Source organism: Dermacentor silvarum, chromosome 1, assembly GCF_013339745.2.
Source record: "Dermacentor silvarum isolate Dsil-2018 chromosome 1, BIME_Dsil_1.4, whole genome shotgun sequence".
Taxonomy (NCBI): Eukaryota; Metazoa; Arthropoda; class Arachnida; order Ixodida; family Ixodidae; genus Dermacentor; species Dermacentor silvarum.
This window is the reverse complement of record NC_051154.1, coordinates 21204405-21223347: the sequence shown is the minus strand read 5'-3', so window position 1 is coordinate 21223347 and position 18943 is coordinate 21204405. Positions and strand designations below refer to the sequence as shown.

At 43.1% G+C, this 18943-nt stretch overlaps 2 protein-coding genes across 6 annotated transcripts in view; one reads left to right on the top strand and one right to left on the bottom strand.

Annotated features, from left to right (window-relative positions):
• Positions 1-7183, bottom strand: part of LOC119457815 (M-phase inducer phosphatase 1-B) — a 121488-nt gene extending 114305 nt beyond the window's left edge. For 2 of the 4 annotated variants that reach the window (XM_037719580.2, XM_037719587.2), the window contains exon 1: positions 6939-7181. The gene's annotated coding sequence lies outside the window, so the exon portion shown is untranslated. Of the gene's footprint in view, positions 1-6938 lie in introns of all 4 variants that reach the window. The other 2 variants (XM_037719561.2, XM_037719553.2) reach the window with 2 other exon arrangements.
• The window catches only part of LOC119457847 (histone RNA hairpin-binding protein), a 35974-nt gene that overhangs the window by 4952 nt on the left and 12079 nt on the right, over positions 1-18943 (top strand). The window contains exons 1-2 of one of the 2 annotated variants that reach the window (XM_037719610.2): positions 7399-7689; positions 14379-14450. In XM_037719610.2, coding sequence (XP_037575538.1) covers positions 7643-7689; positions 14379-14450 — 119 coding nt within the window. In that variant the 5' untranslated portion in view covers positions 7399-7642. Of the gene's footprint in view, positions 1-7398; positions 7690-14378; positions 14451-18943 lie in introns of those variants that run through there. The other variant, XM_049665333.1, reaches the window with a different exon arrangement.

Here is an 18943-nt window from a genome sequence, read left to right as displayed (position 1 = left end):
TAATTTATTTTGTACTCCAGATTTTTTCGTTTCGCAAGCCACAATACTTTAACACACATATCAGCTGCCTAAACAGTGCAAAAGGACAGCTCTGACAAAACACACCTGCATGGACAGATGACAACTGCCTCACATCATCTATGTTGCGTTTTTGTCGCTTGAGCTGTATTTCTTGACAGTGAAAGCAATTTACAATGACACACAATGAATGCTAATTCACAAGTCATGCTTTGATATAACCTCATTTTATTTGCGTTTATGCACCCACCATCTCCTACAATTGCATTAAGTACTTTGTTTTGTCTTCTACTGGGTAATATGAGAAACCAGCCAATGTGTTCATACCAGCCAAGCGATTTCAGATTATTACTTACTCTGGCAAATGCTTATCTGAAGAGTTTGAGCAAGCAATGAAAAGCAGTAACAAAATCTAGCTTTCATAATTTTTAGCACAGACCTTAAACAGTGATTGGGATGTCCAGCCCAATGACCTGTACACGAGCCCACGGCCGGTATAACCTAACACTATTCCAATCTGTTTTTATAACAAATCGGCTATTATCTCTCCGCGATAGGTCAGAATGGTTCAGTTCTATGCCCATATTTGCCCAGAGAGTGACGCCCTCTCGCATGTGACATCAATGGGGACCTCCCTGAGATAAAGGTAGGAGCCGCCGTGACGGCGGCAGAACTCTCGTAGACTCTGTGGCCAGTGCATGTACCCTTGACATGGGACGACCAAAGATCCGCCGCGCACGCTATGTGAAGGCAATTTATAGCCATCGGCCGTCCTGCTCAGCTCGAGTTTTTGAAAAGCGAGTCTGCAGGTTTTTCGACCAGAATGTGCGGAATGTTCCAGCACACTATTTCCTGCAAAATCAAGCCGACTAGTCGTCACCACGCTCAGTGTGAATTGCTCCTGGCATCGTCTGCTAGTCTCCGTGTGTATACATGCGTGTACGGCGTTGACTTCTCGCCATTGCTCTTCCGTTTTCATGGCGCACCCATAATGATTTGTCAGCCAATTTATGACAATGAACTGCAGGATTTGGCCTTCAGCTAGGGTGCCTGTGCTGTAATGTGCGTTCGTCTGTTCAACGCAGGCTGCGTGTTCGGTCGCCCACTCCGTTTGCCACAGACATTCCGATTTTGTTGATGCCAATGCGTTAATCATATCACGAAAGAAGTTTGATGCAATTCTCAAGAAACTAGGTGGTCACTGCGGTACGTTAATACATACACTGCTTTAGTGGCATTGAAGCAAAATGCGGTCTGGAACATTGGATACAAGGGTGGACAAAATTAGTAAGCAAAACAAAATTACGTAGTCTTGTGCTGCAGTACTGACCTTTGCATAATTTTTAATTAAAGTGAATTACTTCCACCGTGACACAGCTTGCCCCTGCATGTTAGTCGGCTCAGCGTAACCCTTTTTTTCCTTGCTCCTACCATGGGTAGCGTGCACATTCCCCGAGCTAGATTCACCCAGCGATGATAATTAAATCTATCACGTAACAGCAACAACTTTTTCTTAGATCACTGTTTCCAATATATTTTGCTCTGTGAGCGGGTCATGCCTATTCAAAACTAACACAAGAAAATTGATAAGTTTAGGTTTGCTGGGAACTATACCGAATCAGTTGCTGGAATGCTAAACACACAGAAAAAAAAAGGGGGGGGGGAGGGGGGGGGCAGACGTATAAAGGCGAAATTCAGTGTCGCTTGCTCCTGGCGTCATCTGCTAGTTTCCGTCTGTATACGTGCGTGTACGGAGTTGGCTAACCTAAACAAACATTTTTTTTTGTTAATTAGAAAGCGGTAATGAGATTTTCTGTGTTTTTTTAACATAATACTTGTATTATTACACTGATAAAATAATCTTTTCCGAGTGGTCTCCGGTAGTTGGAAAGTGCGTTGAATAAAAATAGTATTATGCTAACCTAACCAATTTTTTTTTTCTTAGTTAGAAAGTGGTAATCAGATTTATTTGCAAGAAAATAATGCAAAGCATGCTTGGAAATTGGTAACGATAGTTCATGGTGCCCCACTAATGTTCAAGGTATACCGCTTCTCAGTAAAATAACAATACTTCTGTTGTCAGAAAAAGTTTTACATTTGCAACCCCAAGTAATTGGAATTACGAGCGAAATGAGAAATTCGCGTTCAACTACAATGCCGCTTCGTCAAAGCGAGATTTTGCACATGAGCCCTGCGATCATGCTTCCTTTCCAAAGCTGCGTAGACTCATTTACTGGTTCTGTGCGATGCTTTATGACTGAGTCAGGAGATCTTGTCCCTGCCAGCAAGAGATGGGGTCACATGAAAAATAAAAATAAATTCTGACATGTTACGTGCCAAAACCACCATATTATTATGAGGCACGTAGCGTAGGACTCGTGATTAATTTTGACCACATGGGGTTCTTTACCATGCACCTTGTGGGGGTACACTCAAATCTAAGTACACACGAGCGTATTTGCATTTCGCGCTCATTTAAATGCGGCCGCCACAAAAGAGGTCGAATCAGCAACCTCGAGCTAAGCAGCGTAACACCAGAGCCACTGGGCGATCACATCGGGCGGTTATATGGAAGACATTTAATATACAAGGATTGTTGTCCTCATAAAGCCGGCAATAATATAACTAACACTAGGAAAAAAATATAAATGGTAATTGGAGAGCACCGTGCTACGCGAGCACGCAATTAGAGCGTGAGCAAACACATAAAATGAAGCTATTCTAGCCAGAGCGAAGCAGACGACAAAGGCGAGTCACAGGAGCGCCGTTTGCAGCGCCGCCATCGGTAGCGCACGAGGCCAATAGGCAGAGCCCGAGCCATTTTGACCTATCACGGAGGGCTAATGGCCGATTCGGAATAATTTTAAGTTGTACCTGCCCAAACATAAAACTCCAAATCATTTCCTACCACACACTTAATTTATACTATTAAGATCAGAACTATGACTGTTACAGTTCCCACTGCACCTATTTAAAAACCTAAAATTTTTAAAGGCACACGTGTTTTAGAAATCTCTGCTCCTTGCTTAGAGGAACCTTAGCCCATAACTAGAACGAAGAAACAGCACTGCTGCACTCTCTAGCCCCCATGTCTCACTTTTACCTTGCTTCCCTTTCACTTTCTCTGGATACTTCTAAGAGGTATCTCTGGATACCCCTCTCATTCATGTAAGGAAGGTATCTCATCTGTCAGCCAGTGACTTGAAACAAATGCACAAGGAGAATGTCAACCCTTTACAGACTGAAGACAAGCCCAGCTCGCCCAACTATGTGTGGATGATAACAGAGCCCCGGAGGCAGGTTTTGCTTGTCCAATGCACTTCATTTGTAGGAAACAGCAGATGGTGAAAATGATGCAATATGTCTGCCAAAGATAAATTTGAATGGAGCTTTTTTTGTTTTGTTACTGCACCAGCTACGCCCCACTTCGGTACAGCAGCCCCAGTGGGAAGCATCAGTAATTTACCACGTGGTGCCGACAGAAAAACAAAACGTGTGCCATCTGAAATTTTATCGTATTCAACTGCAAGCAATGATGAATAGGGCTCAAAGGACTGGCAAGTCATGGGTTTTGCATTTTAGCTCTGATGACAGCGAAGACAACAGTGCTGTACACATATTCTATGCCCAGTGCATGACACTTTCTGGAATACTTGTCTGCAATGGAGAGAAAGGGGAAGCCAGCTAAACACTGCAGTGTCTGCACAAAGATGAGACACTGCTGCAATGAAACAAAAACAGAGTGCCCTATCTGCAGAATGGCTTTGTGTGCAATAACCATGTTTCAGTGTGCTCTATGCAACAAAAGACTTCCGAGGACCGAGATGGCAGCAGTTCGCTGTTTCTTTTATTCAGAAAAAGCCTTCTGTGTTTGTGTGAACAATATTTCATTTGCTCTTTTGCGAAGAAAGTTTTTCTCTGCTATCAAAATGGGAGTTACAAAAGGGGCAAGCTCTCCTTACCCAATGCCCATTCTTCGGGCCTGTAAGGTATCTTGAATAAATAAATAAATAAATAAGTAAATCTGTGACATTGTAATGATTTGTTCTATAATAAACTATAGCCGGTATAACGTAAAAGTATTCCAACCTGTTTTTATTCCAAATCAGCCGTTAACCCTCCGTGATAGGTCAAAATAGCTCGGGCTCTGCTCATTTTGGCCTGGCGCCCGCCCATATGGGGTGGACTCTAACCATTCTGACCTATCACAGATGGCTAATGGCGCATCTGGAATAAAAACGGATTGGAATACCTTTACATCATACCGGCCTATATCTCTTTTAACATAAATTACATACGTGGATGCGCTTTTTAACAAATATGAATTGTTTTTAACAAATACCGGATTTCTTGCAAGTTCTTTCAGTTTTATTCCTGTCCTTAAAGGGTTAAAATGAGTAAAGCAAAAGGAGGGCTTATTGTATATAAGGAAGGGACTTGCTATGAGCATGATAAATTCAAGCTAAATAGGACTTGGCTTTCATATTCACAAGGCAATCAGAAAAATTGTTTTTCCTAAAATTTGATCTCTTCTTGTGGGAGTACCGATAACTGAAATTACACACAGGCATTTTAAAATAAACTTTGCATGCTGTTTCCTCACACTGCAGTAGGATAATTAAATACAGAACTTTTACAATGCTTCATATCTGAAATGCAGCTCTCCAAAAGGGGGCTAAGCGAATATAGTTTTTTGAGGCCGAATCAAATATCAAATAATTAACATCCCAGTATTAAAGTCAGCAAGTTTCTGTCATTACATAGTACGTTATGAAGTGCTGTTAATAAAAGCACCAAATTGAGCATTTGGAGCAAACAAGTTTCTTTGCATGCACAAGCCTCTTCATAGAGTGCGAATGATCGCTGTCCAGCCAGTAAAGCATGGCTACGTAAATGACGTAGCCTGCTCCACTATGCAAGTTCTTATGTTTCATGTCTATACAATGCCCGCGGGGTTGAAAATGTACCGCACTTTTGCTCCAATTTTGTGTTTATTGGGGAGCAGTCGAGGTTTTGAAATATTCTAGAAGTATTCAAACAATATTTGCATTTACAAATAGTGACTATTTGATTTGAAGACCGAATTGAATAGGACATTATTTGATTCGTTATTCAATAGTTTTGAACATATTTGTACACCCCTAGTCCAAAATGGGTGAAAAGTTAGGTGCAGCAGAAGAGACAAAATAATTTTTGGGGGGTGAATGTGTTAAAAGCTTGCTAAAATTTGGCCTTGGACCTTGAAGCAACCACTTGGGAATTTCCGTAACAAGTAAAAATGTGAGTAAAGAAGCAAAGACTCATCCTTTGTGTGTTGTTGAACAGTGAGTGAACAAGGGAAACTTAGAACCATTGTTTTCACAAGGACTTCAGTACAACAATTCCTTTTCTTGGTAAGGTTATAGCTCCTTCTCTCTCAAGAAGCCTAAGTGAGTAGGAAAGAGTATGGTGAGGGCAAAAAGGGGCCATCACAAAATAAGCATGTACCTTCTCCATTCTACCACAACTAAGCCGTTCTTTAAACATTTCTACTTTCAAAGCCCTCACCGTACGCTTTCCTACCCACTTAGACTCCTCACCCTTGAAGAACAGTTGTTGAAGCAGGAAAGCAGTTTTTGCCCTGAAGTAGACAATCGTCAAAACTTTGGCTTTAGGCTGAGGCTTCTCCTGTTTGCCTGTTGTTGATTTGGATTTTACTGTGACCCTTCTGTTTTGTTTGAACCTTCTCTGTAAGCGTGCTACATACTATGTAAACATACTTTGCTATTATGGAGCATTTGTAAATGTTTATCCCACATTCACTTGCAAATAATTTCATCACATTAACTGAATCAAAATGAAAAACTTAGCTAGAAAACCTTAGGAAAATCCTTTCTGCATTTTCAAGGAAGTGCGGAAGCTAATAGAACCAGTATGATAAAGTGAAGGTAGCGCGAAACACAAGGACAGAAGTAGAACAGACAAAGCGCTTGTGGTGTCTGTTCTACTTCTCTGTCCTTGTGTTTCGCACTACATTCACTTTATCATGGAACCATACCAACTTGCCCTAACTTCAAACTTAAACCAGTATGCTTAACACTGGCAGAGGTTTCTGTAGCTGCTGTCATTTTTTTTACAAGTCATATAGAGAAACTGTCGTTATAAACAATTCCGAGCAAAATCAAGGCAAATCGAAAATCTTAATTACACAGTTGTGAGCCTGCGACGCCTGCAGGTACACCCCAACTGCACATAACCCACGATGCTCTGTTGTCTTAAGCTCCTTTTGAATGCGTGCAGTATAAATCCAGTCACCTTAACTTTTTTTTTTCTTTTTTTTTTAACAGAATAACCACAATAGGAGTATTCGGGCTGTGAAACAAATGCAGATCAATTGGGGGGTGGGGGTGAGGGGAGTCGGTACCATTTAACGCGTGGCTATACTTTGAATCTTTGAATGCGCTATCCTTAACGCTCGCGTAAACTCACATTGCATTACGCATCGGATCGTTTTGTCGCACCTTGAGAGCACAGGCCGGTGCACTTAAAGCCAGACTCGCCTGCACCTAGAGTTCCCACAGAAATTACACTGTAGTTAAACCCACCTGTTATCTAATTAGTTCACGTTGTCTTTCCACAATGGTGAATGGATAGGAATTCAAGTAAGTTTAAGCCAATATCATTAAAGGCCCCAGTCTTTTAACGCGGCTACCTGTGCAGTCGGTTTTAAAGGGCGGTTGCCATTATGGTCAAAGGTGAAATCCAGTCAAAGGTGAAATTAAAAAGCTCAACTTCACAGCTCGCAAGGGAGAATGTTTAACGTGCTACCATGCGTCTCCGAAGAAACGTAAGCACTATTTTCTACTGGAGAAATAGATGCGGGCTTTGGTCAACGAACAACGCACATGGGAAATGTGCGCTAGGTTTCTTGCGCCGTTTACCTTTCGTAGAAGTAGCCAGAGCCGGCCAGATGATGGAAGCCCTGCCCCCCGTGCGTCAAAAGGATTATCGGTGGTTAGAGTTGGCGAGCATGTTGTCCCCAGCTCTTTGGACCACTCAAACTGGCCGCGGTGAGCAGAGAACAAGGTAGCGTTCGAAAGGACGCCCCGAGCGCGGAACGGTTGCCAGTGGTGCTAGCACCAGAGATTCCGCACGCACGGTGAGCGCGGCCTCGAGGCTCGTTTCGTTGGCGTGCCGGCGCGAGCAAACTGTTCAGGAAATAAAAATTCTGCCATTAAATGTCATCATACGCATATTCTCAACAAAATAACAGCTCGACAGAAAAAAAAGTGGATAATAAAAACGTCAAATTCGGTTTTAGTTGACAAAGGCTAGTTTTTGCTGCAACGGTGGTTCCTACAATCTGCATTAGAGGGCTGTACAGTCTCTAAATTCACTTACGGCATCTGGCAACAAAGGAACAAGGACGCGTTGGTTTTGGCGCGAAATATCTGGCGCGCAATCAGACAGCTGGCTGGGCAGGGCTCTCGAGGCGCACTCCTGTACGAATCACTTATATTAATAGAACTGCGGTTTATTTGATAAGATTTCACGCAGTTGAACTCTATGAAACTCGTTTACTAGTTGACTCACCACTTTGACCAATCTTGCTACTCAGGAAAGTGTAAATATCTTGAGATAGGACATGGAGGCGGCCACTGATCTTGCGGCCGACGTTGGAGGCCCCCAAAGGTGAGACATGAAATTTTGTCTGCTGAAAAGCATGTTTCTTCTTCATGTAACTGCGCGTAATGGGCAAGTTTTTTGTTGTCTTTTAATGTGCTAGTTTTCTTGGTGTTCTCGTCTTAATTTCGCTTTTGTGTGCTAACTTGAATCGGTCGTGGTGGTTTTCATTTTAGTCTTTGAGATTTATTTGGTGGTCTCATCTGTGGACCTTTGTGCCCAGTAATTTATCATAGTGAAGTTTTGTCCTGGTATTTTTGTATATTTCATGAATTTTTGCATGATTATTTTGCTTGCAAACATACTCTCTTCGATTGGATAATTTCTTAACCTAGTAAAGCTGAGGTGCGGAGCAAAGGCGGAGGCCCGTACCGAAAGGCCTGGTCCATGGACCATGATTTGTTGCAGCCACAAGGGCACATTGGGGAATCCTGACCGCATCTTCAAGCGCGCTCGAAGCATACCGTTTCAACTCGATGGGAATTTATCAATCGCGCTGTAAAGTAATCATGTGACAGATATTTGCTTGTATTTGTATTTTGTTGAATTAAAACCAGCGGTCACTCGCACTTTTTTAATGATACACAAAATTGTAGATCGTTCGTTTTTTTTAATGGAAGTTATACAGAAATGTACAGAACATTTTTGTAAAATCTTGTGTGAAATTTTAAAGTAGCACCTCTTGAAGCGTGAATAAAAAGAACAATTTGTGATTTTACTTAAAGTACTCATAGTAAAAGAAAATGAATATGAGTGATAGTGTTGCCCATGCTATGTAGGAAAGTCGTGACTTCGCATTTGGTAAAACAGTTACGCGTCTAGGGAACGTTTCTTTTCACTTGTTGCAAGCGCCTGATTGCTTTCAGCATTCTTCGGGTTCTTGAAGTAATGGTTGTCAGGTCGTGAGTTTTACTAAAGAAAGCGAAAAATATAATATATTTAGTGTTACTGCGCGTGAAAAAAAAAATATTCCAGCCAGTAACGGCCACTTTGGGTGTCTTCTGTCACGTACTGCAAAATCATTGTAAGGCACCTATGCATAAAACACAGAATAAAACAAAATATAAAATTCTTGGTGGGTCAAACTTGATGTAATTAGTTTCAACTATACCGTATTTTCGCGCGTATAACCTGCGCCAAATTAGTGTTGGTACCCCCCAGTAAAATTGAGGTGCGGGTATAGGCGAATTTTACTTGGAGGTGTGGCTTCACGGCAGCGCGGCGCGCGCTGCCGTGTAGCCATACCTCGAGGCAAAGTTCGCCGCCATTTACTTTCGTTAGTTCCTAGGGAATCCCACCCTCTCCCCACTACTGCGTGTTGAAGCTCCCTTCACCCCTCCTTCAACAATACCGTATTTTCGCGCGTATATAACCCGCATCAAAAAAAAAAGTTAACAGTAAAATTGGGGTGCGGGTTAATTTACTTGGAGGTGTGGCTTCACGGCAACGCGGTGCGCGTTGCCGTGTAGCCATACCTCGAGGCAAAGTTCGCCGCCATTTACTTTCATTATCTTCTAGGGAATCCCACCCTCTCCCCACTACTGTGTTGAAGCTCCCTTCTACCCTACTTCATGGTCGTCCATTTTCCTCCTCTTTACGGGTCGGCATTTTGCGTCTCGCGAATAGTGCACGCGGCGCCGGCGAACTCATAGTCGTGCATCCGTCAACGAACTGTTTTTGCAAAGATTTGAGCATTGTTGTACGCAGTTATTTCCGCGGGTTATACGCGCGGATATTTTCTTTCCCGGCTATTGTAATTAGGGGTGCGGGTTATACGCGGAAAGGTATATATTTTTAATTTAACTAACAATTGGTAGTTTTGTTTACTAAGAATGTTCTAGCAATCACGAAATTGGCCAGTAGCATTGGTGGGCCAACTGCTTTCGATGACGCTGCATGACGACGTTGCAGGTGCAAGAGCAAGCGGCCGTTCCTGCTTTTAACACGAGATTAGGGGGTACCAGCGATAACACAAGGACGCTACACAAGACAAAGGCATTAGACACGGACGGACTCTGGACTTTCAACTGTACTTTATTGGAATGTACATTGCCGCACAAAACTTCCAACGCATGCGCATTTTCAACTCCTCCCAAGACATGTCCATTAATATCAGCGTGAAATGTACATTGCCATACACAACATCCGACGCATGAGCATCTTCAACTCCTTCAACGACTGATATTGATGCAAGACACTTGCATCAATATCAGTTTGATCACCTTTTACCTACCTGCTAGGTTGGCACGTTCCTTGTTCATTAAACACAGGCGTATTGCTGGCTCAATTATCTTTCTGATTTCCAGTATGAAAGGCTTATAAAATTTTCTGCTCACATCTAGTTTTTCCCCTTCCTAAAATTGTCACATGATTGAACATCGGCACAGTTTCTTTTGCACTTCTTGCAGCTGCGGCAATGAACTGCCAAATTGCTTAGTTGGTCCCCGCTTAAGGATGTGTTATGTTCTTGCAAGAGCTTATTAACACCTACTCGTCTGGCCTATATACACTTTTCCACATGCCAATTGAATGCGGTAAACAACACCAGTCTTGCATTCGATGAAGGGCTTCACATGGTTGATTGACGTGGCTAAAGGTAGGTATAGAGAGAAGGTAGAGAATGGACAGAACCGACGCAGACACGAAACAGGTGAATAACAGCCTTGCCACTCTTCGCTCATGGCACCTCTTGTACATGGGCAAGTGTGGGAGAATCAAAGGTGATGCAAGAAAGCAAGAACACGTACACTACTACTAGACACGGCAGCAGTGGCAAGCAAACTGGATCAACTCGCCACTATCGTATTGCACTAAACGCTGAAGAACTTGAACATTTGCTGTCAAAAAACAATATGAACATATGAACATCACCGCCAATTATCATCAATTGAAGCTAACAGCACAGAAAGGTGCATACATGCATTGATTCCCACACTGCGTGGGATCTGCATAATTTTTTACACTGCCAGATGTATCGAATATTTCCAAACCTGAGCAAAAGTTTGACCAGTCTTCATTTCATACGGTGCATTATTTGTAGAAGAGTTTCGGCCACATCCTTTAATAATGTGTCAAAAAGCTATTGATTAGATTGATCGGTTTCCTAGGGCATTGTAGGGAAAGAGTTAGGCAGCAACAGGCCTGAGCGCTGTATCTCGTAGCTGCTTATTCCATTTTGCTCCTAGTTGTCTCTCTGCTACTGCTGATAGACTCGGGCACGGTTACACACAGCTACTTGATGATCCACTTCGGCCTCTGCTAAAGAATGTGACAGTCCCAGCTCTTTGTCTTGGGACTTCGGATTGAGCGACAACATACTGTGTGCATATGTTTCAGCTACACAGGATGCCCACACAACATGTCATGCTGAATTGATAACACCATTTAGAACACATACTAACACATTCATGTTTTCATTTTTTCCACGAACGATTACAGACTGGAACGCTTTGCCGTTATGTATGCTTCAGAACAGTGACTCATTCGACGCATTAACGTCGTAATGTGAAGCGCTTTTCTTTTGTTTTCTTCTTGCTTTTTTTCTTTTCTTTTTTTCTTGTCGTGAACCCAAGGACTGTTTTCCCTAAAGTTGCAATGTTTATAATTGTTTTCACGGCCATTAGGTGCTCATTGATGTGTCATGCTTATGTATACATAATTTTTTTCCCTCTCTTCATGAACTGTGATGAATTCTGTTTGATGCTTTTACCAGTGCTTGTGTAAACCTTTTGATGCCCCTCCTGCATGGGCCCAATTGGGCCTGCAGTATTTTGTAAAAAAAAAAAATGTCACACTTATGTGACTTGCCCTGCACCACGGCTCTGTGCCACTCTTGCTAAATGCCACACGTCATGTAGTTTCCCACCCTGCCTTCGCCCACGTACTCGCACCACTTTGCTCTATCCCAGCTCTGTGTGTGGGTCGGTTGCAATTTTTTCCATTAAAACACCTCTTTGAAATGCAAATAGAAACATGTTGACTGCCTTACTAGCGTCTGCACACACGCATCTCTTTAGCAGTTCTTTCAGTTTTATGTGTAAAATGGGCCGGAACTAAATGCACTGCAGAAGCTAACAGCGTCATCGTTTTACTTGTCTAGAATGTGTTATTAACAGCTGATATTATTAACTGCTCTTTCTTAGTCTTCAAATCTTCTATTATGATCATTCATATGATGTTTTTGATTAAAAAGTTCACTATTCATGTCTTCACAATTACTTGTTTAATCACCTCGGGTCATCTTAACTTGTGTACCTTTGTAGTAAAAGCAATCCTGAAGAAATCATCTGTCACGTCTTCCCTATTTTTAAGGAAATTCAAATGCATTTTCTGAGAAACATTCTGTATGTTTGACAAGGATGATTTAGTGAGATTTGGGTTCCAACTTTGTAACTTCTTAGCTCAATAGCACTACTCATTCACGCCGTGGCTGTCAGCGCATGTATCACGAATCGCCATACGTTCTTTAACTTTGACACCATGAAAAACTAACCGCTGATAGTGGTCAAGGAATATCAGTCCTTTTCACAAGGATGTTACACTTTCTTCAGTTGCCAGTCACACTTCCTATTCACAGTTAGACTTATGTAGCTTATATCTCAAGAGAATCACACCGTCCAAAAGTTTTGTTTTATCTAACATATTCATGATTATCGTACTTTGAATTAGTTTAAACTTGCCCTCAGCAATCAATGGCGCCAAAGCCAGCTTCAATCTTGGGCAGACAACCTCATTTTTCTTCCCCCCCCCTTATGACCACAGATGCATCTCGGTGAATGCACCTATAGAAATTGCGTGAAGGATGGTTTAGCGCAGCAGTTCCTACAAAAAATTTGAAGAGCAATATTTTATTGGTTTCAATAGGTCTAATCTTATTGCATTATGAAACGTTAAAGCTGATAGCCTGTATTGGTCTATTGGACTATAAAACAATAGACTTACACTAATTGGTGTATTAGCTTACCAGTGCATTTTGGTCAATAGGAGCGCTGTGCACCAAAGTGGTTTGGTGGTTTGTTCTCTACAAAGGTGCATTAAGTTTTCATTTTTAAAGCAAAGCTTTCTAGGCAAACTCATCCAGACTTTGCTGATCATGGTTGCTGCTGCTGCCTTGCCAAATAGCTCACACCCAGGACAGCACTTATATAACAAATTGTGGCCTATATAAGCCCATCTGTACTACCCCTACAGATGTGCTGGCAGCCGGCTCTGATGTTTGTGGCAGTGAAACAACTAGCGGTACCTAAATATCCTCAGTGCAACAAATGTACATCTTGGAACGCATAATTCCTTTCTTAAAAATGGGCCATCGTCTTGATGTTTAGCACGTCTGCTTTGCTGGCTTCTTGCTAAGCAATACTATCAATACAAGTTTATGTCATGATCACCACTTCTATTGCTTCCGTTGGAACCCATAAAGCATTTTATTTGTCTTATAGAACATTGTATTGCCCTGATACAGGATTGGCAAAAATGTTTATGGGACCTGTACACTTTGCTATGGGACCTGTAGGTTATCCTATTAGACCTATGTGTTTCGTATAAGACGAATGGAAATTTTGTATTGGAACTTTCCCTAGGGTTGGATCGTGCCGAACCTTTTGGTGGCCTTGTCACATACACAAGTTTGTTGTGTCGTATACATATTTTCAGTATGAGTGGTACTTGTTTTTTTTTTTTTTTCAATACAGGCTTGTTGACTTTATTTGTATCAACCATCTGTTAGAATTTCAGATCAAAACACTTCTCTAAAATCTTTACTCCCATTCATCTACAGTGAATGTATGGAAGGGAAATTGTTTTGTAGCTTCAACTTTTCCTTTTTATGATACTTCCTCCACCTTGTGGGATTCTGCAGAACTGAGTTGCCACAGTGAATGTATGTGTTCGAGCATGTTATGTTACATGATATTACCAAGGTAAGGCTCTGACCTCATACCTGCTTGGCACAGTAAAATATGTTGTATTGACCGTGGGGGCAAGGCCTCTTATGGGAATATGGGCTCAGTGTGGAAGACATTGCTGCCACCCCCTTTATGCTTTCACGTAGCTTGCCCTCCATGCAGTGTATACAGATTTCGATGCACATTAAACATGGGTGGAAGCCTCCCCTCATTGTGGAAGCCTCTCTCCAATAAGCAATAGCCTCTTTTCCTAATTCGGAAGTATGCTTCTCTGCACTGCACATTTGCCTCACTAATAGCAGCACCGGTCATCATTCAAATGAAGACGGAAGTTCTAGCTGCACATGCTGGGGCTTGTCTTTTGCACATAGTTTCGTCACAAGAGCCACATCTACATTTTCCACGTCCTAATACAAGCCGTGCTTGTACACGCTGTTTGTAAAAATGACTGCCACCATTAGTTTGGCTAGCTGCCTCGTAGGAAAGCTAGCTTTACAATTATGAAAAGTATCTATTGTGTTAACTCGCCATACATTTCAGCGTTACTTTTTCCCCAGAAGTTCTGGTGTATATTCAGCATATTATGTATAATGCTGAAGCACACACTCTCCCCTTCATCCTCCTTTTCTTTCTTGGTCCCCCAAGCTTCACAGTGCGAGTTTATTTAGATGGCCATACGTTCAGACAAGTAAAACTTTTGAGAGTATTTGTTCATTGACTTTGGGTTGTAGACTTCATTCATGTTTAGACATGTTATTGCACTTGAGGTAATAAGTCCTGTTCATTCCTCACCAGGAAAGAAATTGGCAACTTCTGGGATCTTCATGAACGCCTAGAACATTCATGGGCTAACATTGTGGAGAAAAGGTATGTGGTCTGCAAACATTCACCTAGTATTTCTCTATAACCAGTGTTACATCCCGTCTTACTACATAGTTTTCTTGGCAGTATCTCGGGCGCTTAATATCACCATTGTAATGGCTGTCTGATCAGTGAAACTGAATCTCTAACCTTCGCTGCCACCAAAGGCACCTCTGGCACAGTGAATAAAGAGACTGTGGAATAAAAGGCACCAGATATAACTCATGTGTGGCATTAATGATGCATGATGCAGATTATTGCCAAAATCATTGGCATAACATTCTATGATTGTCTCGCAGGTTTAATGTCTATATTTCATTGTATTATTAACCGGAAGCAAAAAAAAAAAAAGTTTGTAAATTTGTTAATACGAAGCCATAGATGTGGGTGGGATTGAGCTTTGTTGTAGATATACCAGCTTTGATGGCATTGTCTAGATGTGCTAAAGTTTTCTATATTTGCTTGAATTCTAGTGAGGCCATTTGTATAGTACAAATGCATGCTCAGGTACTTTAAAAGAAGGCTCAAGTGCATGGATGTTTTCCCATGACATTCAGACATCACAGAAGTGAGTGGGTAAAGAAATATAAATTCAGAGATGCTAACACCTGTTTAGTACAAGGAAAAGTCATTATACATTGCAGACTTGAACATGATTAGCATGTTGAATGACCCGCAGCAGTGGCTTAGCGGCTATGGTGTTGTGCTGCTAAGCATGAGGTCGCAGGATAAAATCCCGGCTGCAGTGGCCGCATCTCGATGGGGGCGAAATGCATGAACGCCTGATTCCCGTGCATTGGGGGCACGTTAAAGATCCCCTGGTGGTCAAAATTAATCTGGAGTCCCCCACTACGGCATGCCTCATAATCAAATCGTGGTTTTAGCACGTAAAACCCCAGAATTCAATTCAAGCGTTTTGAATGGAGCCATGGATGTGGGCAGGCGCTACCAGTCATAGTTGTTCTTGGGGGACAAAAGATTGACAATAAGTAGTTTGTCCTGCGAATAGGGGCTCCAGTGTTGTATCTGTTGTCAACATTCTGGCATTTAACCCTTTAAGTGTTTCATTATTTTGCCCAAAAGTGATTTTTTTTTAATCGCTTATTTAGGACCACTCCATCGAAAACTCTTCTAAAACTTTTTCAACTGCTTTATGATTTAGGCGTGAAAACCTCTTTTTTAACTCTTCACTATGCAATATATAGGTACTTCTCATTGCCACAAATGGTACAGTTATAAACGAGGAAAAATGCTTTACTTTACCCAGCTTCAAAATCAACTATTCTGCAAAGAAAATTTCACTGAAGAAAGGGCATTGCTTTCATTCTCACTTACACCGTCGCAGTAGAGCAGCGGCTTTTGTATGCATGACTCGCATGCAAGCTGTCAGTGGCAGATGCCGTCGTTCCAAACCTGCCAAAAGCTTGTGGTTCCAAAAACGCTATCTTTGAGTGCTGACAAAGTACTGCCATTTATCTAGTAGAAAACAGAGTGCAATAAACACACCCCTCCAGTGCATACAACATAGGCGCCGACTACAGGGGGGCTCTGGGGCTCGAGCCCCCCCCCCCTCTCGCTCCTAAAATGTTATTACCAAAGTCCTGTTACCCAAATCATTTATGGTTTCTTTTTGAGTTGCCTCTACCTTTTTCCTTAACATGTTAATGTGCTAAAAGCTAATTGACACATTGTTGACGCGGACGTGCACGGCTTTTATTCATACTTTCGCTTTATTTCTGAAAATCCTGACAATATGAAAACAAGCGCATTAGAAGCACCAGCGGTGGCTACCTCATCCGTATTTTTTCACCTTCAACATGTTATTTTAATTTCCAGTGTGAACACCATGCACGGACACATTATATTTCAATGCGTACACAGGACAAAGTTTATATTTTTAAAGAGAAAGGTAGCCAACTAACAATTATTTCTAATGATATGGATAGCCTATGTCTAGAGAATGAATATGTTGCTGTATGTTCAACTCACTACGAATTGCTTTGCGCACTTTTTTGACAATGCACCAACCATTAAGCCTGTTAATACTCGCTGGTAGCCAGCCGAAACGCCATCTCTTCCGACGCGCGCGCGTCGGCTGTTATCTTCGGAGCATGCGCAATATGATCACAAGCCCGCGCGCCGCTTTGAATATCTCGCTGCATTGTGGGTTGGCGATTCTGCGCGACCAACGCGCGAATGGGTCAGGAGCCGTGCCCATCGGGCCGCGTCGGAAGCCGCCGGTTACCGTTTCCGCCACGTGACGTAGCACGCTCGCGTTACGTCGGACTATAAACGGCGAACAAACGCTACAGCGCGGCCGGCGTCACAAAGCTGGCTCCCTATTATGAAGAATGCCGGCAGCTGGGGCGAACGGTTTGTACAGCCATGCGATTCACCGCGACTCCGAAAATAAGATTCATCGTCATAGACATATGTACATTTTTGAAGGGAGGGAATTAGCAGGCCGAATCTTCCGAATTAACGGGGGCCGAATTAACGAGCTTTCACATATGATATGGATAGCCTATGTCTAGAGAATGAATATGTTGCTGTATGTTCAACTCACTACGAATTGCTTTGCGCACTTTTTTGACAATGCACCAACCATTAAGCCTGTTAATATCTCGCTGAATGACCACGAGCAGTCGCTATCACAAAGCTGGCATTATGAAGAATGCCGGCAGCTGGGGCGAACGGTTTGTACAGCCATGCGATTCACCGCGACTCCGAAAATAAGATTCATCGTCATCATCTGCATATTTTATTGCGATAGCAATTATATGGACACTCAAAGAAGATTTCTGCCGTCACCGTGCGGTTCCATATGACGTCAATGGCGATGAAAGCGTTGCCGCGCGCCGGACGCTGTATGTGCGAGTGAAAGGGCGCGGACGCGTGCTTTCAAGGGGAGCGAATGCACCGCGGAGAACAAACGTGCATTCTGCGCTGTGCTCCCTGAAGGGATGCAGAATTAAGCGTCTCTTTCCTTCTTTACAATCACTATAAATATAGAGCAAACGCGACTTCTTCCGTCGTGCGAAAGGCCTTTGGGGGGGGGGGGGGGGGGGAGGAGGGAAGGCGATGCTTAGCTGCGGCAGCAAATGTGTATTTATATAAAATGTTGCGAGGCGAGAGGGTGGTAAAGACTTCTGACACTTCTCGACGAGTTTCCCATTCTGATCTCGTCGAAAACCTCCGAGCAGCCCCCAGAGGCCCTGGCAACAGTCACCAACGCCGCGCGCGTTCGGTACGAACGCAGGCAAAACGGCGACGGCGTCAATGACAGTTCTCCGCATTGCTGGTGCTGCTGCATGTCCAAGTTTATGCAGCTGATAAAACTACTATCCCTACTCCGAATAGCTCTCTGCTAATTTGCTATCGTAATTGAATTGATGCTTCGCCTTTCGGGCGAAACTGCAACGTTTTTTATGTCCACTAGAGGACGGCCTCTGTCAGCGATCTGCAGTTACCTCTGTAATTGGGGCATGGAAAAACAGCCTAAGATGGAAGACAGCGCGCATGAAGTTAGCAGTCATCCCTGCTCGCCCTTGATCATTGCACCCCCGAATTATTACCAACAATTGGATAGCGGGCCCCGTAAGTGTCAACCGCACACAGTCATTCGTAGCTGCGGCAGGGCTAGATGAGAAGACGCGTGCTCTCTTCCCCGTGCGCGCATTTGATCACGTGACCTCCAACTAACCCGAATATTGATCGCGTGGGAAGATAATGTCGATCAAGCCGCCATCCTTTTCGGCTCGGTGTTACGGGCTTTTTCTCGTACCCACAGTGTATGGGTCGCTCACTCATAACTTTTGGACTTTATACGGAATATCACGGCGACGACGACAGCGAAAATCTGCCTGTAGTGTCAATACAAATGCTGTCGCAATAAAAGGAGAAATAGAAAACAGGCGTCGAGCTCGCTTCTACCGCGGCTGCGGACGTTGCAATGTGCACCTGCTACAAACACAGCATGAGCACCAACGACAAAACCAACAGTGGACACCTCGCTTATCGGTACTTCGCCAGAACCTGTCTGATGCTGAAAGGGAAGCGTATTTTTCACTGTATAAGCACCAGTGAAAACATAACACTAGGCGCGTGGGGAGGCAGCGCACGTGAAGGAACCAGCCATCTCCGATGGCCCAAGCTTGAACTCGGTGCAGATTAACTCCAAAATAAAGCGCGTGACCCGCGTATGTATGGCACAGGCAGAAAAAATAGGAGTTGAGGACGCGTGTGTTCTAGCTGCTATAGGCAAAAGAAGACTCCACGCCACTATCAGGAAGGTTCCTCAGCTCATGTGTTTCCATCAGCGAGTGACATGTACCGCCAGAGGTTCTATGAAGTACTTGACACAGTGCTGTCTTCGTTAAACAACAGGTATCCACCTGATATGCGGCAGTATAAGTCCCACATTGAGCTGCTTGCCATAGGGAAGTTCTACGGTGACGACCTTGAACCAGGATGCTTGATTTTGCACAGAGATATGCTGA